The 23,965-nt window shown below is 48.9% G+C and overlaps 1 protein-coding gene across 1 annotated transcript in view; it reads right to left on the minus strand.

Moving 5' to 3' along the window:
* LOC111150149 (KIAA1549 like) overlaps positions 1-23,965 on the minus strand; it is a 110,982-nt gene continuing 87,017 nt past the window's right edge. Inside the window, exons 16-20 of the mRNA XM_022507539.1 lie at positions 22,857-23,207; positions 11,416-11,513; positions 8,790-8,938; positions 7,480-7,631; positions 1-2,029 (exon numbers count right to left, since the gene is read on the minus strand). Of these exons, the coding sequence (XP_022363247.1) occupies positions 1,748-2,029; positions 7,480-7,631; positions 8,790-8,938; positions 11,416-11,513; positions 22,857-23,207 (1,032 nt within the window). The 3' untranslated portion in view covers positions 1-1,747. The remainder of the gene's footprint in view (positions 2,030-7,479; positions 7,632-8,789; positions 8,939-11,415; positions 11,514-22,856; positions 23,208-23,965) is intronic.

The following is a 23,965-nucleotide window of genomic DNA, read 5'->3' on the forward strand; positions in this document are numbered from 1 at the left end:
TTTTTTTTTTTTAAGTAACAAAAAACTAACACTATGAAAGATCGACCAGCATACCAAAAGGACACTACCTAATATCATCCGAACAAGAGACTTGTTTGGGGGGATTCCATGACACATCATCTCTGGAACTTTCCAGAAAGGGCAATTTGCCATTGGGAAATAAAAACAGGTTCTTTGAAAAGTCTGTGCTTTGACAGTTTGAATCTCCATTCTAATCAGTTCCACTCCTACTCGTCTCTCAACTTTTAAATTTCCACCTTCTCTCAGTAAAGACCAAAGAAACTCATGAGGAAAAATGGCAAGATGGGCTCAGAAGGCATGGACACAGCTGAAGCTAGATGGGTCATGGGTGAAGGCAGGACAGGACCTCATTCTCCAACAGACACCAAGGAGGCCCCCACCAGAGCTGGTGAGGGAGCCAGAAGGTTCCCTCCTTGGGGCCACCTGAAGTCGGTGGCTGGTTTGCTTAGGCATTGACGGTCAGCAGCTGGTGCCTCGGGGCTGCAAGGCAGTGTCCACCCAGAGCTCTGGAGACCGCCTCACCATGCCAGGGAGTGCCATTTGCCACATGGCGGTCCTAAAGTAAGCCAATGTCCTCCTGCATCCGTTGACTGTGGGGGCGGGGACAGAGGGAACTGGCAAACTCCATACACTTTTAAAAATGGTATTTACATCTAAACATAAATCAACAGATTTTCTACATTCAGAAGCTTCTATAAACAGAGGCTGCAGCCAGGGGAGGGGGAGACCGGGGATTCACTGTTTCTGCTTCGGAAGAGGCATCAGTTACTCTGTCCTTCTCTGTCCCTCGGCAGTGCATGCTGGACGTCGCTGTTGAAGAGACAGAGGTTTTCCTGCAAACGTTGATATTTCTTTTATCTCAAAGGAGAGAGAAGCTTTGTTCTCAGGCCACCTTCATTGCCGGGCAAAGAAAGACCTCAGATGTATGACTGGTTTTTTGTATAATCCTCAAAGCTCTTAGCATCCATTCTCTTTCAGTTAGATACGACCTTGCAGGGCACTTAAGTTCCAAAATGACAACACCTTTCCAAAAATATGTCAACCCAAACCCACCATTCCCCCTCAATCTTCTCTCTTCCTCGGCCTTTGTTTAATGAACGGGAGGAAAAAAGGGTCAGGACTATTTATAGGTGGAGTCATAGACAGTACCGATTTTCATCCAATTCATCTGACTTTGAATCTGAACCTTTAAAAGAAAAGGGCTCGAGTTTCTTGGCTGGAGTCAACGCCTCCTTGACGGACCGGAGGTGACTAATGATTACAGTCACGGCTGAATGAGAGAGAGTGCGTGGTCTGGCGCTTAATCAGATGCCTACATCGCCTTTAACACAGAAACAGGGTTAACATGCAGAACTCACCGAAGACAGAGCAATGTTCTTCCCCTTCCGGTGACTTATTAAAAAGTGGCCTTGGACAGGGATCGGCAGATCAGTTAGTGTCTCTTGTGACTAAGGCTCCGTAGGGAAATACACCACAGTTCAAACATTTAACTTCACAGACTATCAAACATGGGGTCCCACACGGGGACTTCTTGATGTACAATCAGCAGAAGAAGCCAAGAATCCAGTTGGCCAAGAGTGTCCTCGGTGGCCCAGAAGCCCAGTGTTCACCTTTTCAGAGGGTGAGAATGACTCCCACAGGGTCTGTGCCTCAAGTCCCAGCAGGTCAGGCCGAGGCACCGGAAGACTGTTTCCTTGGAGTCTGGAAGTCCCACGGGGCGGAGGTATTAGACCTGGAACTCAAACATGTCTGTCTGTTTCTTGGCCAGCTTGGCGACCTCCTCCCGGATGGCCTTCACAAGGGCCGCAGTGGAGATGTTGGTCAGGGGTGCGTCCGATGGGTCGTTCTCGGCCAGGCTCTGCTGAGAGGCCGCCGTGGACGGCCCCGGCGCCTGCTCCAGGCTGGGGTGCATGCCTGCGGGCTGGCTGTACTGGCGAGGGAGTCTGGACGGAGAGTTCTGCTGATATCGTGACCGGGGGTAAGCCTCGATGTACCCTGGGAGGGGGACCTGCAGAGGTATCGGGAGAGAAGGGAAGGGTCCAGGATTAGGAAGGGGCTCCAGTCACAGGACACGCTTGGTATTGGACACAGGGGTGGGGACTGAAGCCAAGGGAAGAGCTTTAGAAGAAAATGGAGACCATGCACCATTGTCCATATATAAAACCTGGAGTCTGCTCAGAACACAGGTAATTTGGACTCACTGGGTGATGCTGGGTGGATGGATGAAGTAGGGGTTTTGAACCTCGCTACAAGCAATTGGCATGTACCTGAGTCTACACCTGAATCTACCTGCCTAGCTTTTAACATGAGCACAATCCAGCAAACAAGTGTTGTTCTTCACGGACTGCAAAGAGCTCCGGGATTACCGACAGGAGACTCCTGACACGGAAGGAAAGCCCTGTGCTAAGGGCTTCCCACACCTTATCTCGTTTGATTCTCAAAGCAAGAACCTCAGAGGCAGATACTGTGGTCCTTATTTTACAGGAGAGGACACCAAAGCAGAGTGCCACAGTTGTGGGTGACATGGTTAACAGGCCACTGAGACACGCTTGGAGCAGCTCTGTCTGACGCCAGGGGCTGGGAGTTAGTTCCTGCACTGTCTCAGATCTGGGATGTGACCTGGGTTCCTTGAAAATTTTTCTCTTTTTATTCAATGTGGGAGACACATACTTTGATGCTTACATATACGGACACTTCTGGTGATAAGGACACGTCAGTGATCTGGAATTCAAGATAAACTTTCCCACAGAAACAGTGCCACAGGGGGGGATGGTGTTCCAGAACAACTCACAAAAGGCCTTTTTATCCCATAATGTTAGAGAGACCCCTGTGGGATGCATGCCTGTGGGCAACAGAGACACAGGGTGCTGTGGGGAAGGGACACGTGGGGGGAGTCAGGCAGCCTTCAGAGAGATGCAGCTTAGCTGGGTCTGGAAGATGAATGAACGGGCTGTGGCCAGGAGGTCAAGGTGGGAGGGGTTTTCTAGCAGAGGAAAAGCAAAGACAGAGGCACAGGGGTATGTGTGGAGGACAGTGTGTCCAGGAAGCTTCGAAGAGTTCGGACTGACCAGAGAGGATGTATGGGGTATGAGAGAAGCTCAGGGAAGACAGACAGGCAGGGCCGGATCAGAAAGCCACCGAATGCCAGGCTACAGAGTTCAGTTTTCTATGGCACGCTTCTCAGAAATACGGCATGTTCCCATTCTTTACAGAGACACTTGTCTCCCTGGTGAGGATGGAGTAGGATGGGGTTGGGTGATGAGTCAGAGATTTTGGATGGGCGAATGTACACCAGGAGAGCAGCCTCCCTCCACTCCCGCCTGAGATGTTCTGACAGCCCCCCCACCAAGCAGGCAGCTTTCTGAGATGCACGCCTGACGCCTGGCCTGGGGCCACCAGTGGGCGTCAGGCAGAGGAGGGGCCTGTATTTTAGAAAGGACACTGGAAATAGACCCACTGGAGGTTGAGAGAGTTCTGAGGCTACATCAATGGGCTAGGTTAGGGCCCGAGTGAGGGAAGAAGTGGTAGAATCGATGTCCCAAAGTTTGAGTCTTCAATTTCCCAAGACCTGGCAAAGAAAGACAAAGTGGCAAATGGGTGCTAATGGTGGGTGTTTCCACACAAGGGCAGTACATATTTCTGTACGAAAACCTGTATGAAACCCTGAAAACCAGGGTCGAACTGTCTGTGTCCTTGGGCCACAAGTGCTGGGAACGTATAAGCGATTGTGGGGAAACAGAGCCAAGACCAGGACAGAGGACCAACACATCAGGTCTCAGCTCAAAGGTCACTTTTTCCAGGACAGCCTCCCTTGCCCTACATTAGCCGAGGGCTCCCTGGAAGGTGCTTCCAGGCAGTTTCTCTAGAGTCAGTCATCGCTCATGATGTCATCCCGTCTTGGGCCATCAACTTCGTAAAGGCAGAATGGTGTCTTGCTTCTCACTGTGCACCGGTGCCCAGAATTATGCATAGTACACAATAGGATCTCTCAGAACTTGGGGTTCTAAGGAACATGGTCTGAAAATCACTGAAGGATGACCAGATGGTGCCCTATATTTGTGAGGGAAGCTGTTGTATCCCCTCTCCCTGCATTTCAAGTTCAGCTGGAGCTGAGAGTCAGTGTCCGACTCTCGAGACTCCTCAGCTCTTGGCGTCAAGCATCTTGGTGCCAGTGGCTGGCACAGGCCAGGGATGCCTGACTTCCACTCCAGTGGAGTGGAGAAGATGAGCAGATGAGAAAGTCTTTCTCCCCTAATATTAGATCCAGGCTGGAGCCATCACATCTTGCTCACCAAAATTTGGGGCTGGCAAACGCTACTACTTTCCCAGGCAGTGCCCAAGACAGGCATCATCTGTTGATCACAGCACACCTCTCCCAACCCTTCTCCATCCAGTGCCGAGGATGAATTCTATTAGTCAGGCCTAGGTTGAAGTGATTTGGTCTGAGCTACCTCTGGATGTCTGGATACCTGGGGATCAGGAAGGTCAGACACCCAAATGATGGGGGGGGGGGTTTCCTCCTTCTCATCTGGATGTGGAAGTGGACACCATCCCTGCCCCAATTTCTCAAGCTGACAACTGGTCCCTCTGAGCCTTCAGAACTGGTTCCCTTCTGAGTGGAGTACAGCTTTCTGTACTTTCATTCACGTGCAAGAAATCCCCCTGCTGTGGTTCCTGGCTACTATGCTCCATGTGCGGACCCTCCACCCTGCTTAACTGTAGGTGGTAATGGGGCTCCAGGAAAGACCCATTTAAGCCACAGTGATCATGTTCCTCTTAAATACAACTAATAGGAGACGAACTCTCCTTTGTTAGGAAGGCTGGGTTTTGGTTTGCTGGGTTCCTGTTCATCTTTAAGGCACTGTGAACCCCAAAGCCTCTGAAAGGGGCCCTAAACCTGGCTAAGTTATTATCTTGAGGGCAAGGGCCGAAGTTCTGGAAGGTATTTCCACTGACTCCTGCAGAGTACACAGTGGAACTTTCCATGTAGAGGGTGAACCGACAAAGCTGGATGCTTACTGCCTAATTGTCACAAGTTAAGTATCATCTATTTTCTGAAAAGCACACAGTATGTTTACATTGTAAGTGGAATTATGGAGTCAAGTAAGCTCTGAACTGATCAACACATACCCAGTGATTTCAGCTGTTTAAAATAGCCGAGCACGACAAAGGAAGCGAAAGGCCCACAAACCACCAAAACAGAAGCCATAAAGTCTCACATTAAGATTTGTAGACCTAACAATAGGGATTCCCTACAGTTACTCTTTTTTTTTTTTTTTTAAAGATTTTATTTATTTAGGGGCACCTGGGTGGCTCAGTGGGTTAAGCCTCTGCCTTCAGCTCAGGTCATGATCTCAGGGTCCTGGGATCGAGTCCCACATCGGGCTCTCTACTCCTCAGGGAGCCTGCTTCCTTCTCTCTCTCTCTCTGCTTGCCTCTCTGACCACTTGTGATCTCTCTCTGTCAAATAAATAAAATCTTTAAAAAAAAAAAAAAAGATTTTATTTATTTATCCGTCAGAGAGAGAGGGAGAGAGAGCGAGCACAGGCAGACAGAATGGCAGGCAGAGGCAGAGGCAGAGGGAGAAGCAGGCTCCCTGATGAGCAAGGAGCCCCATGTGGGACTCGATTCCGGGACGCCGGGATCATGACCTGAGCCGAAGGCAGCTGCTTAACCAATTGAGCCACCCAGGCGTCCCTCCCTACAGTTATTCTTAAAGCTTATTTACTCCAACTTGACAAACAATTCCAATGTGTTCAGATATGCCTCATTTGCAGATAACAGCCCATTAGGAAAAGCGTGTTTAAGGGTGAGTATATCTGTGGAAGCAGGGACACTGACCGCAATAGATGGTCTGGCTGGGAGCAAGGTTGAAAAAAGAGAAAAAACATATTGAGGCTTGTAGTAACTGCAAAAATAGTAGTTGGGAGATGTGTGGTGTTGGCAATCATCCTACCATCAGAGCACATCTTACAAATGTCATTTAAGTATAGTAAGGCATAATGATGATGTCGGATCATTTGCTAGAGACAAATTCAATTGTGTTCCTCTTTTAAAGAAGGAAGGAAGGATAAATTCATTCTAGAATTTTTTTTTAATGCAAGATAGCATATACTTTAAGTGCTTTGAAGATTAAAAGGATAAGCTTTGATTATCAGGAAAATTAATTTATATAGGTTAGCTTTACCCCGTTGATGGCATTCAGATGTGGCATCACTATGATAAGAACAGAACCAAGGCTGAGTTGAACCTGCAAAGGTAGAAAGTATGGAGCCCAGGAGTTTGGACAGGGAGAAAAATGATCTGGGCCTTGGGCCTCAGCATGTTTGCTAAACCTAGGATATATTTCAAATGTTGAGACCAAACCCTAAAATGACACACAGTATTAGGGAACCCTCAGATTGAGCCTGGGAGACCTCCTGCCTTTCTTATCATAGTGGATGGTCTCATGGAGGGATGGGGCAACCCACACTAGAGGCCATCATTGTGTTTTTGTTTGCTTGATTTTTTTCACTTAGCAGCCCTTGACAAGTGACTCTGAGGCAGGTTTGGGTGTGATTATCCAGGTTCAACATGTTGCTACCCCTCTTTGGTGTCCGCTAGGCCAGATCCACTGTGCCACATACGCCTACTTATGATGGAGGATGGAACCAGGCGTCCTGATAAGACGGTCCTTTGCTGGAAGTCAAGTGGAATGCCTTAGGATCTACTTGCAAAGTAATTCAATCTTGACTTCCTAAAACTATATGTTCTGGTATTTCATCTATAATTTTTACAGAATTTTAAAACTAAAAGGAACACAAGATGTTTGGTTGGTTCAGTCAGCTAAGCATCTGCCTTCGGCTCAGGTCATGATCCCAGGGTCCCAGCATCGAGCCCCGCATTGGGCTCCGTGCTCAGTGGGGAATCTGCTTCTCCCTCTCCTTCTGCTCCTCCCCCTGGCTCATGCTGACTCTCTCCCTCTCAAATAAATAAATAAAATCTTAAAAAAATAAAAAATAAAAGGAACAAAATTAATAAAGGCTTTGGAACCAGAGCGATGCAGGTTTGAATTTTGGCCTTAGCACCTCCCTACAACTGTGTGACTCTAGACAGGTCACCTGACTGGGCCTCAGTTTCCACATCATGGGAATTGTTAAATAAGGTAATACAAATAAAATATCTAACATGGTGTCTGGCACATAGAAAACACTCAAAAAATTATAGTGGTAATAAAAATTTATTTGATTAAGGTCACCCCGCTAGGAAGTGGAACCTGGACTGGAAGGTGGGTCTCAAGTCCCTCTGTCACAAGACATCCCACCTCACCACTCTGTCTCCTCTCAAATGACGGACGTTAGCCACCTGGTTAGTGGGAAGCAGGTTGAGATAACAAAACACTGTCTCAACCTCTCATCCATTTTCTCCCTTGAGCGTGTCTAGCAGGTAAGATTGTGAGGGAATCAGCAAGGGTCTCACCGAATCGGCCCACTGGCTTGGGAGCTCATTTTCTCCTGCATAGGACATCCAGGCCTGGTTCCTGTAGGACGAGGGAGGCGTCGGGATGAAGTAGCCGGTAAAGCCAGGTCTGTTGGCAGCTGGGATGGCGAACACTGCCGGCACTGTATTACCTGGTGTGGGGGAGATGCGTGGGGAAGATTAGACCAGCGCCCCACCTCTTGGGCTGGCCTTTGCACAAGCTGGGGGAAGCTGGGAAACGGCGGAGGGGAGGGGGAGCTCTGGCATGGGGAGAGGAGGTCATGAGGTGCAGAGGGGACCTCCACCTGCAGTCCTAGCCCCGCCCATCTGTTGGGACACAGACCCGGTTTTCTAGAGAAATGATGGTGCAACTCCCCTTGCAAATCCCCCAGCCCCATCCCAACGCCCTGGACCTACTGCAAGAAGGGACATCTCTGTGTCCAGATATTTTTTCTCCTAGGAGAAAGAGGTATGCTTAAAAAGGCAAGAAAAGGAGCCAAAAGGGATGGATTCCACTGATTGAATTTCTGGACTCAGTGAACGCTTTAGTAAGTGCTGGCAACCTAGTGCTTGCAGTTTTAGCCTAGAAGGTGTGCTTTCAAAAGACTGAGAAAACCACTTAGGGCATGGATAAACCTTGATGTTCATTTCAGCACTGTTTGTAACAGCAAAAAATTGGAAACAACCCACATGTCCTTCCTTAGGGGAAAGGAAAACTGTGGCACATGGTATCATTGAATCCATATGGAAGTTTCAACAAATGAATTAGAGCTACACATACCTACCCATCTTGAACCCAAGGCTGAGTTAAGAAAACAAAGGCAGAGGGAAAGGCACAGTTTGATGTCACTTGTGTACATGTAAAATACCAACAGCATTAACAGACACAACTGCATATACATACCCATGTAGCAAAAAAGTTAACACCCTCATTTAAGGATTGGGATTACCTCTGGGAAGAGGGGGAATGATATAGGGCTGGATAGTTCTATCTGTAATGCTTTAAAGATACATATAATTACAAAGAAACCCTGAAGTCTGGCAAATGTTAATGGATACCCTACCTATAACATTTTTCTTCCTATTTTGTCATATTTCAGATTTTTCTTTAAAGAAACAGAACAATAGCTCTGCAGGCCGGGGCTACTGAGGTCAGACATACAGTCGCCTTATTGACTGCTGAGGATGACAGGTAGCAGGTGGCGAATGTGGAAGTGGGGGGCAGGGCAGTGCAAAGAGCACACACACAGCACTGGGGTGCGGCTGGGGTGCAGCGCCGGCTTTTTTCAGGCGTTTCTCCTCTTGCCCACCTGAGTAATTTAAAGCCGACTGATCCAACTGCGCCACGGACACGGGGCCTCTGGACACCTGCGTGAAGGAGGCGCTGTCGTGCAGCTGGGCGGGCTCGGGCCCCACAGACTCGGCCATCCTGGTCTTGCTGCCCACGTCCGAGGTGGACCTGCGGGCGGAGAGGGGCTGCGTTAGCCGCTCCCCACACCTGCCGCCGCCACACCACCCAGAAGTTCCCGCCCGCCTGTCACCTCTGGGGTCACCTCTGGGAGCCGCGGGTGACCTCCAAGCCCCACGAGGGTGCGGTCCTCAGGCCTGGATTTGCCCCCCAGTCACAAAGGAGGCCAGCGGGCCCAGACCTGCAGCGGCAGTGGTAGTGGATCGAGCTGGAATCATTTTTAGATATTCAAGGTCAGTGTTCCCCTGAGGGTGGCTCTTGTGTCTCTGGGGAGTAGCCCACTTAATTTCCACATAAAAATAAGCCAGGCAATTAGCGCTGGGTATTAGCAGGGGGATGGTCGGCCTGGGAGGGGATGACATCATCATCAGCCAATGAGAAGCCTCTGTCTGGAGTGCACGCCCCCACCCCACCCCACCCACCCCCTCAGCCCCGCCCAGGGCTGGTGACCCGGGAGGGCATCCGAGGGCCACGTTCCCTGCTATTGCTGCTGCTGCTGCTGCTGCTGCTGGCAGCAAGAAGCCCAAGACTCGGGCTGCTCCCGGAACCAGGAGCCTAGCACTTTCTAAGCGTTATGAATGACAAGCACTTTTTTTTTTTTTTTTTGGTCCCACAGGCAAGCAGAGAATCCAGCCCATTAAAGCACATCGTATTTCCACTTAGTGCTCAGAAAACCAGCAAGAAGAGGGCTGCCTGGGCGCCACGGGGGCCAGCCTCTCCCCCTCTAATAAAGGGTGCTTTAGCCAGTATCTATCCTCCCCTTCACAGAGGGACTTAAGGCTCTCCTAAAATTAAAGTGGAAGGAGGCAAAGGCGGCCACAGCAGGTGGCAGGCTGCCAGCCCATATGGCCACCCTCTGAGCGGCAGAGGGTCTGTCACTGTTGGAAAAGAACAGAGCCACAGCAAGGCAGCTGGACAGAGAAGCCAAGTCTGGGTCCTAGCTTCCTCCCCATGCTGAGCCTCAGTTTCCCTGTTTGTAAAACAAAGGGGGGTGGATGCCCCCCCCCCCCCCCCAAGGCTCCTCCCTGCTCTAATCCTCTGAGCCTAAATGGAAAGCAGTGACCTGCTGGTATCCAGCTAGAGAGCAGACAGTGTGGAAGGGCGTGGGAAGAGATGGAGGGTTGAGAGAAGAAATAAGAAAGGGACACTGGCCCTTAGCAAATGGGCCACAAATGACTGCTGTGAAGCTTGTCCCATTAGAGCTCTCAGCAGTAATAAAAGCCCCCACCACTGCCCAGGGAGAGTGAAACACAGAGGCCGGCATGAGCTGACTCAGCTTCAGAGTGGGTGCTGGGGGCTCGGTAGTGTGGGGTCTCCTTTTCTTTCTCGCTGCCTCCCCTCTTTCTCCTGGCTGCTCCCCCACTTCCCTGGATTCCCACATACTCTCCCAGGTATCTGCTACAAGTTTAGAAAACCCTTCCCAGGAAAATCCCCGGGTTCTTCTCCATACACTCAGCCCCCTTGGAGGAATCTCTGAGTCTCTGCCATCAGTTAGACCCTTGCCCTCATTTTATAGAGAAGGAAACAGGGGGCCGGCAAGTTGAGGCCACTCGCCTAGGGTTACACGGCGGGTTAGGCTGGAACCTGGTCTGCTGCTTCCCACGCCACCCCGGGCTCACTGTGGTCAGGAGCTGGTGTCTACACACAGCTTGGTGTTCGAAACCCTGGAAAATTAGGGCGGGGTCATTTCCGGGGTGGGGGGGGGGATCATTTTTCTTCACTATTTCCTGTGATCCCCAAATAGGGTGTGGCTAGCATGTCAGGGGGAGCCTGGGGAAGGAGGGCCAGGGCACTGGCCTGTCCCTACCCCAGGGCCCAGCTGTTTCTTTAATCCTGGACCCTTGTTTCTTAATCCTGGACCCGATGCCTATTCTAGCATCCCTCAGTGCTCACTGGGTTTTTTCTTTCTTGCTTATCTTTATTTAAAACACAGGCTTGTCAGATCATTACAGAACAAAGACAATATATCATATCTGAGTTGTAGCTTTCTGAGTTTATCTCTTTATACATATCTGAGTTCCTGTGCTCTCAGCCTCCTGGGAGTCAAGAGTGAGGGTGGGTGCCTAGACGTGCCACTCGCTGGCCTCTTGGACACCACCCCTAAATGACAAAGGGGCTTCGGGGCACACACACGTGCCTGGAGCTGCCCAGACTGGAGGCAGCCATTGTAGTGGCCTGAGTTGGAATAATTTTCAGATGTTGCAGGTCAAGGGATGGGTTGGTTGACCCTGGGTTTCTTCAATTGTAGGTTCTACAGGACATTCCATTTCAAATGAAAAGAAAGTTGGTCAACCCTCTGTGTGCCCCCACTTACTTCGTAGTACTCGGGGTGTCCCAAGCACATGGTTATCTGTACAGGGGATGCACCCTGAATGGGGGCAGGCATGAAGGAAATCTGTCAGGTCAGAGTACCCGGGACCAAATCCTATCCAGACATTCCAGACAAGGCCAAGAAAGGAATGTGTTACCGCCTGAGAGAAGCAACAGCCACAGGGCCAGTCCGGGGAGGTACAGGCGGAGGGGGAGAGCCCATGACCATTTCAGGAAGCTGGGAAAACCTGTATGCCTGTGAAAGGGACAAGCAACAGAGGAAGATATGTTAAAACACAGTGTTGATCAACACACAGGTTTTTCTTACTGAAAAGGGAAGTATGGGGTACCTGGGTGGCGCAGTTGGTTAAGCGTCTGACTTTGGCGTGGGTCGTGATCTCGGGGTCCTGGGATCCAGCCCTGTGTCAGGTTCTGTGCTCAGTGGTGGGTCTGTTTATCCCTCTGCCCTCTGCCCCTCACCACCCGCCCACCCCCGCTTGTGCTCTTTCTCTCAAAAAAAAAAAAAACTTAAAAAAAAAAAAAAAAAGAAAGGAAGAAAGAAAAAGGAAAAGGAAAGCAAGCTTCCAGGTCAGATTTTTCTTCCTTCCTCCAACTCTGCCCTTAGCTCTTCCTTCAGTCCCCCAGCCCCCTCTTCTAGCTCATCTCTGACCATGCCGCCCTATGCTTGAACCACTGTGGTTATAGAGTCCCTGAGCTGATCTTAGAGTAAACCAAGTGCTTTCCTGCCTCTGGCTTTTATACATGCTGCTGTTTCTCCTTGGGATGCTGTCTCCCAGGTCGTCCCGGGGTTCCTTCCTCCATCTCGTTCAGCCAGCCCCATGCTCCCCCAAAGGCCCAGTTACTCTGTCTCCATACTCTGCTTTATTTTTTGTCATAGCAATTGTCATTCTCTGGCATATCATTGCTTATTTCTGTGTTGTCTGCCACCAGGTAGAGTGTAATGAAGGTGGGGCTTTATTGTCATCTCTATCCTGATGCTTGCCACGGGGCCTGGTATATCACCCATGATCAATAAATAGTAGATGAATAAATTAATGAATCACTGATTGCATTTTACTTTCTTATTCATGGAAAGCAGGTTTAGTGGGTGAAAGCCATGGGTTTACAGTCAGTAAGTAAGGGTGGAAGTCCTGGTTTGCGGACAAATAAGACTTTATGTCCCTAAGCAAGTTAGGAGGGGCCTCACTGTCCTCTTCTAAAATGGGGACAAGGATGCCTTGCTCCAAGGGGGGGGGGTGGCTAGGAAGATCAGGCAAGTCAGTGTAAGTATTTCACAATCTATAAAGCACTATTCAAAGATGAAAGGATTGGAACTGTCACAAAAGTGAAGACTTTAATCAACACGTGAGGGGATAAAAGGAAAACAGGCAGAGATAGACAGGATCAGAGAGCCAAGCCACAGCCTCCTTTAGCAAGAGAAAATCTGGAAATGCTGTCTGGGAAGACAAAGCTTAACTTGTGCTTCTCATTCATCTTTTTCTTTAGGTATCATGCCTGCTAGATCTCTTGAGGAACAGGATGACAAGACTTTAAGCCTGAAGGCATCAGGACAAAAAGCAGCAGCAGAGGGAATCCATAAATAGGGTTCTTTGAACTGAATGAGGTCTTCTCCCCTGCAGCATTTTAGCAGACTACATACTTGTAAGGGCTGACCCATGAGCTAACAACTAGATCCTAGATGAAACATACCTCTTAATGCACAGCGGGAATTGCAAGATGTAAGAGAAACCTCAGGGACCCTATGCACCACCCATTCCCTTCCCTCCCCGCAACCCTGCACACACCTCAGCACACTAAAACCAAACCATGAGCTGAAACCAGAGACAGAAGTAGAAGTATGCAAATATGAAAGGTGGGTTGCCTGGAAGACAAGTGCCATGTTGGTAAATGATTAAGAGCTCAGGCCTTGGGACAGGCAAGGGGGTGGGGTGGCAAGTGGAACAGAGAACCAATCTGCGAGGGGCTGACATTGGTCCCTTCCACGAAGGCAGGCTGGTAGTGCTCCCAGGCTCAGGCAGGAGCAATTTCAAGTTTTCTTTGGAGGCAAGCTCCCTAACCCAGGCTCTCAGGAATGGCACAGATTAAGATGAGCAGAAAGGAGCTCATAATCAAAGACCAGAAAACATAGGTGAAAGTCAGGAGAAAAACAAACAACAGATTTAGATCTTTAAGGACTTAAGAGTTTGCGATTTCTAAGTTTAAAACAGAAAACAGAAAGGTAAAAAATGTTTATAAAAAGTAAATGACCAAACAGAGATATTCTCAGGAATGATCGGGAAATTTGAAAAAGAACGAATAGGACTTTCAGAGGTGAAATGTACTTACTGAAAGAAAACACTCAACGTTGGGAAATGAAGAAATTGAGGTGCCGCAGATGAAGGGAAACTTAATAAACTAGAAAATGGAATTGAAGGAGTTACCAAAAATGAAGCACAAAGAGATAAGAAATAAAATGTAAAAGAGCAGTAAAAAATACGGAGGACAGAGTAAGAAGGTCTAACATGCAGCTAATCAAAGTCCCAGAGAAGAAGAGAGGCAATATTTTAAAAAGCAATGACTAAGAATTTTCCAGAATGGATAAAATCAATGAATTACTAAATTCAGGAAGTGCAATGTATCCCAAACAGGATAAATGAAACACACACCTGGAAACATTGTACCGAAACAGTAGACTGCTGAAGCAAAGAGAACATCTTAAAAGCAGACAGAGGGAAAAGGCATATCATCTACGAAGGGATGACATTTAAACTGACACTGGACTTCTCAACATCACCCAGAAGACCATGGAATGCAAAGTGCTCAAAGAAAATAACTGTCAGCCTAGGAGTGTACCAGCAATGCTCACTTTCCAGAACAAGAAAGAAAGAAAACATTTGCCCAGATCTAGGGGTACCAGCTGAGTCAACTTGGAAAGCTCCATTACTGTGCTGCATTTCCATTTTCTTTTCTTCTTCTTCTTTTTAATATTTTATTTATTTGACAGAGAAAGATCACAAGTATGCAGAGAGGCAGGCAGAGAGAGAGAAAGAGAGAGAGAGAGAGAGGAGGAAGCAGGCTCCCCGCCGAGCAGAGAGCCCGACGTGGGACTCGATCCCAGGACCCCGAGATCACGACCTGAGCCGAAGGCAGAGGCTCAACCAACTGAGCCACCCAGGTGCCCCCATTTCCATTTTCTGAGCATTAATCAATGATGTATGCTAAGGTCGTATTCAGGGAGTCAAACTCTGAAGCTCGACTAGATCCTAAGCTCCTTGGGTGTCAGCAACCATGGTACCCAGACCTTATGAAGCAAAATGTTTTGCACCTAATCATGCTTAATCAGTATTTGCTCAATGAATGTTGAGTGAACTGGAGTCAGGAGACCCAAATTCTCATCTTGATTCAGCTGTTCACTTTCTGCACATGTCAGTTGGTCTCTGCCCCTCATTTTTTGTCATTTTCCTTGTGAAATAAGGCCTTGGAGTAGCTATTGGCTTCCAAGCAAACTTTTCTATAGTCATGAAATCATTACAACATAACCTGAACACATACCCAGGTTAGGGCAGAGCTTCTGTGGTTGAAGTTGGTGAGGGGGTGCTGGTGAATTTGACCCTTCACTGACCAGCATGATGACAACTTGGGACCTCCCTGAACTCTAGGGTTTTGTTATCTTGTACTTCCTTATTATCATAAACCCTCAAGTAAGGACATGCCTTTCCCAAAATAGAGAAAGGGGTTTGGAGCCCCTCTTCTCTCTTCTAGCCTCTCTCACGATACTTGGTAGAGGAGACAGACGACCTATTTTTATCCCTGATTCCTGGAAGGCTTATTCTATGCTCAACAGTTTTTTCAGCCAAGAAAAAGCCTTTCTATGCCTGTATCTGTCCTGTTCACCAAAGAATGGATTAAATATCCTGAACTTTTGATAAGTACCAAGGGAATTCCTTTCTTTGGAAGATTTTTCCAGATACAGGAGATCAGACCATCGCCTTTGGGCTGTATCCTCAGGGCCCTGTGGTAGCCACAGGGATCATATAAAAAATAGAGCCTGTGTCCTGTGCTTGGGGGCTGAGAGAATGACCTCCCTTATGTCTTCCTCCCTCCCTCTGTGCAGGTTCCCCAGACTTCTGAGCCTTCACATTCTGGTTTCCCTTGTTATGTAGATGGAAATCTGGCTTCCTGCTCGCAGCGTCATGATTGGGATTTCACTGGAAGCTATTGCTCAAAACTGCTGTCTGGTTCCAAGTTCCCTGTTCCATGACAGTGGCCATGAGATGTCCAGCCTGGTACCCAAGGACACCGTCTTTTGGGATCCCTGCCCTTTCCCTAGGAAGGAGATCAGAGACTCAGAACTGAAGGCAGTTTTGTAAATAGGTCTGAGGTCTCTGAGGTAGAAGGAGCCTGGATGTGACTAGACTCGGCCACTCTTCAGGCTTCTTAGAAGGTTGGTTATAAGAGTAGAAGGGAAAAAGGTAACTACGTAGTTTGCTCAAAGTTTCAGTTGCAATGTTTTTGGGAGGTGGTGGCAGTGGGTCAAGGCCATCCTCTCTAGTAACCTTAGTTACTTGTTATAGTGCTCAAGGGGAGCACTACAGGGATACAGGTCAAAGGGGGCAGCCTGCAGCTGGAGGGACAGGGCAGAGGGTCTCAGGCTTTGCCTGGTGCGGGAAGGAGGACTGACAGGCCACAGTCGACCCATCCTCGTTGGAGGCTTTCATCCAGTACCAGCAAGCCAGTCCCCGGTCAAAGTGGGCGCACCAGTCTCTCCATACCCGCGAACAGGGCTAGGCTGCGTTGCCCCGTGCCCCCTCCGGTGCCCTGTGCTGACACTGACGGTACTGCTCCAGGCAAAACAGGCATCTACGTGGGGCCGCACAGAGCTTTACGTCCTGATGTAGGAACTAAAATCTTCCAGAAGGACAGTTCATACTTCGTTGAAAACAGAGGACTTGGTAATTGAAGACTAACCCCATGGTGAAAACCCAGGGCTTATCTTGGTCTGTCAGTTTACCATGAGCTACTGTTAGGGTCCTATCTAAGGTTTCCAAGGCCTTGGGACTCATAAAAGGTTCAAGCTGGAAAGAGAGCAGGAGACATCGAGACCATACCCTTTGCCTTAACCAAGGGGGGTACTAAAGCCGAGAGGTCAACAGACTTGTCCAAAATCCCATAGCCAGTTAAGGCCGCTGCCTTGCAACTCTGAGCTAAGGGTGGTGTGGTGCAGAGGGCTCGGGTTTGAAATCAGACAAAGCCAGGGTTGAATCCTGGCTTGATCCTTAGCAGCTGCTTGACCATGAGCAACTCATCTGTCTGTGCCTACCTTCTTCACCCGCTCATGGTGGCTATGAGACCCCAGGCCAAAGGCTGCTTGAAAGACTCATTTTGTATGTTAATGTGACATCTGGCACACAGTGGGTCCTCCACAAGGAAAACCACTTCCTTCTGACACCGGGGTAATCCTTTGATACAGTAGCTGTAGTAAGCAACACTTTCTTCTCCCCACAATTCCTGGAATCCAGGGCCCTCCTCCTACCCCAAGCAGCAAGGGCACCCGGCCTTCCTGCCCCAGGGAAGGAATGCCATAGCCACAGCCACTGAAGAGGGCCCAGAAGCCAGTTCTCATTGGCGTTTCAATAGCGGAAACTATTGAATTGAGGCTTTTGAATATCGAAAACCTAAGCCCAAAAGCACCCAAGGCCTAAAGTTGATTTTGAAAGAAGAGATTTGGAAGGAGAGGCACCTTTAGACTATTTTGCCTCTAGATGAGGTAAACACCCTGGGGTTAGGAAAGGGGGAGAGTTGGAGGGAAGCCAGAGGGCTTAGATGCTGATGGGTCTGGAGAAGGGGCTCTAGGTCCTGTCTCGAGGGGGTAGGGTGTGGGGGAGGGGGGGGGGGTGCTAATATGAGGAAGATCTAGACAGGGGAGAGGGATAGGGTGTGTGTGTGTGTGTGTGTGTGTGTGTGTGTGTGTGTGTATGGCAGGAAGTGGGGAGGGGTCCAGACAGAGCTTGCAAACAGAAGGCCGGGATCCAACTGTGCTCCTCCTGGACTAACAGCTGGAGATTAGATAGAAACAAGGACTCCTCAGGGACACCAGCCAGAGTAGTCAGAGGAAGACAAACTGAAACCAGATTCTGATGTCTTCTTCCCACCCCTTCACCAGGCTTTGCGTCATGTAAGACCCCACAATAGCTCAACTCAGGGGTAGGGAGGGAGCCCTTGAACTGAAATAGAGCTTTGGGCACATGGAGAAGAGAAAACTAAAGAAAAGTATATGTCCTGCTCCTCCTGAGTTTTGTGGGCCAAGTTTTCTCCAGACTTCATGTCCTGCGCCTCCCCTTCTCCCTTCCCATGCAGCCCTCCTGGATAAACTGTGGTTTTTATTCACTTGAGTGATTTTTCTAAGCTTCGAGGGTGTGCCTTTGCTGGATGTTGGATACTCGGCTGGCTTTCGAGGGGCCTTCCTCAGGGTGATCCAAAGGCAAAGATCCCCATGCCGGGGCTAGAGGACAGTGAGAGTGTGACCTGCTTTCAAGGACTTCCAAGAGTTGGACTGCGACCCACCAACCAACAGTGCGGGGGACAGATCCTCTCCTGGTGTTCCAACTGTTTCCCAGCCACCAATGACTTTGGAGCAACCAGAAGTGGAGGGAGCCCAGTAAAAACTGACACTGAATTTTCCACCCCACATGGCCAGATGCGAACTCAGAATGGATTCAAATCGGATTCTGAGAAACATAGGAAACGTAATTATCTCTGAAGTCAAGTATTGTGGCGAAGGCAGACTCATACCTGACAGGTCTGTGTATCTCATCAACAGAGGTTTTGTTTTGATTTTGAGGGGAGAACAAGAAAAAAAAAAAAGATGTGAAATTCTCAATTTCATCCTAATAGAGATGTCTCCCTACCAGTGGCAGTGATAGGAATGGGCGAAATCTTCTCGGGGTCAGCTTCCTTATGAGGAGATCACACTCTGACATTCTGGGGATCTGAGTCTCCCCAAAGTCTGGAGGACACCCTAAGGCCCACTGGGCCAAAGGGTGGAAAGTATGTGGGCTCTGAAGTCAAACAGTTCTGGGCTCCTACCCCATGTCTAGCCTCAACAACTGTGTGACCTTGGGCATGTTTTTTCAGTTATCTGAGCCTCAGTTTCCTCACTGAGCACAAGCGGATAACAATATTGACCTCACAGGATGCTAGTTAGATTCGAAGAAATAATGTCTACACAATACTTAGCTTCGTGTCAGCACATGATGGGAACTCAGTAGATGGCCGCAGCTGACATTGTTGTAATTATTACTGTTAGTTGCCCCAGGCAAGGCTGTACTTGGGAGGTGGTTTTAACGCTCCTGCCTTGCTCTGAATCCCCTTCTTTGACACCAACAGGAAGGACGAAGGATGTTTTCATTCCACTTGACACATCAGGGGCTGCCGGCAAAACTGATTGGTCGTTAGGTGTCGAGTCCATCCCTTCACAGACTCTAGGGTTGAAATGGATCAAGAGTTCCCCAAACTGCAACCCCGAGGTCCCAGTCTGGCGGCAGTAACCTTTTCCGTGATAGAAATGCCATCAGCCTGGCCTAGCTCATTTAAAACTACCAGCTTCATGGGGCACCTGAGTGGCTCAGTGGGTTAAAGCCTCTACCTTCAGCTCAGGTTATGATCTCAGGGTCCTGGGATCGAGCCCCACATCGGGCTCTCTGCTCAGTGGGGAGCGTGTTTTCTCCTTTCTCTCTCTCTCTGCCTGCCTCTCTGCCTACTTGTGATCTCTGTCAAATAAATAAATAGTTTTTTAAAAAAGATTTTATTTATTTATTTGACAGAGAGAGAGAGAGAGATCACAAGCAGGCAGGCAGGGGGGCAGGAAGCAGGCTCCCCGTTGAGCAGAGAGCCCGATGTGGGGCTCGAACCCAGGACCCTGGGATCATGAGCTGAGCTGAAGGCAGAGGCTTAACCTTCTGAGCCACCCAGGTGCCCCTAAATAAATAATCTTTAAAAAAAAAATAAAACTACTAGCTTCCAATGATCCTCCAACGGAGCTCCAAGTGCTTCCTTTTGGAAGCTGAAAAGTAATCATAGTTATCCTTCTAAATTGCCCCTTTTCCTATGGATTCCCACATTATCGTAGCACAAGGGGGCTCGGCAAGAACTCGGGTTAAGAATCATTATTTCTACTGTGTATCCTTAGCTATTTTTTTCCTTTTATGAAAATAGGGACCCCATGTGTTAGCAAAAAAGAGGAAGCCTTCCTCACAAGAGAAGTGCCTTTGATACTGTTCTGGTTTGATGGCCCATCTCTCTGCTGTGTTATTTCTCAGTTCTCTCCCAGTTTTCTCTCTCTCTCTCTCTCTCTCGGTGGCCTTATTTTTCAAGCCTAGAATGGTGATGTTGTTGCCCTTCTCAGCACCACAGCTAACCCCAAATTATGACAAACAGAATGATCTAGGCTTCCCTATGTCCCACAGTGAAATTTTCAGATGGTTTTGTTAAATTGAGGCCCCGTGGATGTGGATCCCATCATCGGCTGGAAGACCCTTCCTGGTGGTTTAGATTTTTTCGCTCTGAAATCAGATGTCTCTATGGATCCCCAGAGTCTGGCCTCCAGCCAGAGGGGTCTAGTTCTTCTTGAGAATTATCTCCCAACAGAAGTGAAGCTTCTTTGGGACCCCTAGTTGGGGCACTGGAGCCACCCCATAAAGGAATTTAACAGAGCAGGAGGAGGAAATGATAGAGTCTCAAATCGGTCAGGGGAAGGGATGAAACTAGAGGAATTCCCTGAAAAGGGCAGAATATTTTTACAATGATGACTACCATTGATCAAGCAATTTGAGGTACTGGGCATCACTGGAAGCCCTCTGATTAATACCAGCAAACAAATAGCAGGTGCTAAACTTTTTCCATCACTTCATCCTCACCGAGGCCGTCTTATCACCACCATTTCATGGACGAGGAATCCAAGACTCAGAGCTGCAGTCCCTGGCTACCGTCATTCAGCCACTGTGTGCCCTTCTACTCCAGGCTGAGGTCAAGTCCAGGGATGGGGTCAATGTACGGAGGTCAAGAAGGATGAACCCACGAAACTGAAGTCAGTATGAATCAATACAGACAGATACAGGTGACCCTTCCCAGGGATCAGACATTTAACAGCTGTGTATAAATGTGGTAAGATTCAGGTGTTTTCTAAATCTCAGTGAGAAAAACCCTTCTTCCCCCATTAGGGTTAGTACTGATTTAATGGACAATTAGAATTGTGCAAACTGTAACATGATGGCCAAAGGAAAGTCTTTTAAAGGTGATGGATCTGTAAAGCTTGGTGAGAATTTTTCTCTTTCTGAGAAAAGGATGTCTGGACTCCGGCTAATGGGAGCATGGCCTGTGTTGGCCTCACAGTTGCTGACACTCTTCTGGAAGGTCGTGCTTCTGGATATCCAGCAAACTTCCCTGATCTGGCAGACTCAGATTCCTGAGAGCTGGGCATGGTCCCCAAGTCTTCTATTTTAGATTAAAAACTATTTTAAGAATTTTGCATTGTATTCTACCCATATCTCAGAAAATGGGATGTAAAAAAGATGGCTGGTGTTTACCCTTTGTCCTTCATTGTCAGTACTCTCCAGGTTTGCATACCACAGATGGAGAAGAGAGCTCCAATAATAACTAGCTCTTCCTCTGACAATGTCTTACTGTCCTCGGCTTGGCTTTCACCAAATGAAAGACCACACTGAGCCTCAAACGTAAGTATTCTGGCCCATGTGGTCAGCCAGCTTCTCACTGCAGGTTGCTAAATTCGAATCCTTAATAAAACATTTTTGGGGGGCACCTGGGTGGCTCAGTGGGTTAAAGCCACTGCCTTCGGCTCAGGTCATGGTCCCAGGGTCCTGGGATCGAGCCCCGCATCGGGCTCTCTGCTCAGCGGGGAGCCTGCTTCCCTTCCTCTCTCTCTCTGCCTGCCTCTCTGCCTACTGTGATCTCTGTCTGTCAAATAAATAAATAAAATCTTTAAAAAAAAAAAAAACATTTTTGGGAGCCTAATCAGAGTGAGTCAACTTCCCAGGAGCTGATCCCTGTGAAGTGAATAGACAAGATAGAAATTCTGCACCTGCCGAACTAAGGACAAACGCTTGCGGATGGTGGTCCCCCACACACAGCCACCCTACCCTCGAGGTTCCATTTGAAATAAACCTGTCTCTCCTGATAAAGCTTAGACACTGGGAAAGGTTAAGGCTAGACACTGACATTCCAAAGGGAGGGATGAGAAGCAGGGTCAAGGGGAGACATCTCAGTGACTTGGAGGAGAGGGGGGAGTCTGGAGCAAAGGAGAACAACAAGGAAATTCACAACAGGCTACTTATTTACATAGCATAGCAATGATTTATTAAGTGCCTGTGTGGTGTGGACCATGGAGGGTAGGGGCATGAAATTATCACAAGGGTCCACAACCCCATGGATGTCCCAAATAGTCTATAGCAGATGAAAGAAATAAGACGGACGAGGAGGCAAGGTAACATCACACGAGGGAGAAGAGCGTGCTTGTTAAGAACACGGGCCCTGGTGCAGACCGCCTGAGTCTGGGTCCCAGCGGTGCCCCCTCCTGGCTGTGGGACCTGAACATGTGTGTAATCCTCAGTTCCCTCATCTGTAAAATAGGGAAAAACTAATACCGGCCTCAGTGGTCCATACGTAGTAAGGATGAAATAAATGAGCTAGCATGATCAAGAGCATACGTGTACACATGATCAAAACGTAATAACAGTAAAACAGTAACTGTTGGCTTTTGTTATGTCATCACACATCTGTTAATGAGTAACCCTCGGGAATAGGGCAGAGACTCTTACAAGGATGAAACCTACATATGTACAGTGCATTGTTTATTATGGTCCACAGTTTATCTGTCTTTTTAAAAAAGTATCTGTAGATGCTCTGGTAATGAGTGAAATGCACGCTAACTAAAATTCTGGTTTAAATCATGGAAGCTGTCAGTCACCGGGCGCTTTCTCCGACCCTGAAGTGCACTTACCAGCGAACGAAATAGGCATGACTGACACTGCTGTAGCATTTACTGTGTGCCTGGCATTCTTCTAAGAGCCTCAGATAGATCGACTCGCTTAATCTGTACAACAACCCTAGGAAGCAGGTTATTTTTCTTGCTAATTTTACCTGCAGAGAATTTAAGTGATGTCTCCAAGGCTAGAGAGTAGTGGAGCAGGGACTCCGAGTCAAACCTCCTGTCGCCTGAGCCTCTGTGCTGAACCACCAGGCCCGTGGCCCCCTAATGTGTCCCAACATTGAAAATGGGTCCCCACGCTGGGAAATGCAGGAAACCACCAGTGCATGAAGAGTGAGGTTAAGCCTTCACAGGAGGGATCGTCGAAAAGGAAATTCATTCTGCAGTGTATTACGGTTTGATGTAAGGGCTTCCTGTGTGTGTGCACCCACAGGCTTAGTCTTGGATCGTGGGTGGAGGATGGGAAGCGAGCCAAGAAACGTTTGTCTCCAAATCCCCAGGTGGTTTTCCCCTAGACATCCCAGGCCAGAGACCCCTGCGGGAACACATCGGACAGAGCTGACCCCCTGGGGTAGGGGGAAGGGACGTCTGACTTACCGGCCGCGGCAGACTGTACTGGTACATTTCTGGGCGATAGGTGGGCACCCACTGCACCCCTGCCCTGGGCCGCGTCATGGTCCCTGGAGCGCTGGTCACCACCTCCGAGTAAGGAAGATGCTGCGCTGAGCCATAGGCTTCCTGGTGCCGGCTCTGGCCTGCGTGGCCCGCAGATGCCAGGCTGAAGGCCTCTTCCAGTAGCATGTGCATCTGCTGCCGGACCTCGTCGATGGAGGGCTGGGAGCTGAGCGTGGACGTCTCTGAGTGGCCCTTCACCTGCCTTGACCTGCCGTAGCCGCGGGGCTCATTCACCCTGTCAATGTTGGTTTCCTCTATGATCTCAGGCTCCGTCTGGGGGATCAAACACACACCCATTGATTTGTTAATGAACTTTCCTTCCCCTTAACGCTGTCTGCACTTTAAAATGTTCAGCTGGGATGGGTGCTGTTAGGGACAGTGCTCATTGTTAGCACCTCCTCGCTGCCCCAGCCAGGAATCTAGCCCACAGGGGTGGTCAGCTAGCATTGGGCTCGGAAGGCCACAGGCCAGCTCTCCGTGTGCGTTTTACTTTTCTGGAGCTCCAACGGGGCAGCAGGCTTTGCTAACTGGCGTAAGGAGGATGAGAAATGGCTTTTCAATGACGACATTAATGGTATTCCCTAAAACCACTTTAAGCGAATACCATTTATGTTTATTTATGTTTAGAGACATTCTCCACCCTTGTGCCTTTCAGGTAAAAGAATCTAGAGCGTCTAGTGGTCTATACCCCAATGGTTGAGGGTCTGGACTCTAGATTCACTCCCTAAATGGTCCTGTGTCCAGCCATTTAGGGAATCGCTGGCTGCCTGACACCAGTTTTATTGGAGAGAGCAACAAAATCCTGCCTTTAGATCCTTGATCTCATGGTAGACAACACTACATCAGAAGCTCTGGAGCAAGGCCTAGCAACCTGTGCTCTAGCCAGCCCTCCAGGAGACTCTCCTGACTGTTCAAGAGGCCAACGGTTCTAGAATGTTCTCCTGCTTTCCTCCAGCGAACCTTTCATTTGGGGGGCAGCTGCAGTCCCCGAGTGGGCAGAGGCTAGGGCATCCCCAGCTTCCAGGGCAGGC

Source organism: Enhydra lutris, unplaced genomic scaffold, assembly GCF_002288905.1.
Source record: "Enhydra lutris kenyoni isolate GAN:26980312 unplaced genomic scaffold, ASM228890v2 scaffoldscaffold22, whole genome shotgun sequence".
NCBI classification, from domain to species: Eukaryota; Metazoa; Chordata; class Mammalia; order Carnivora; family Mustelidae; genus Enhydra; species Enhydra lutris.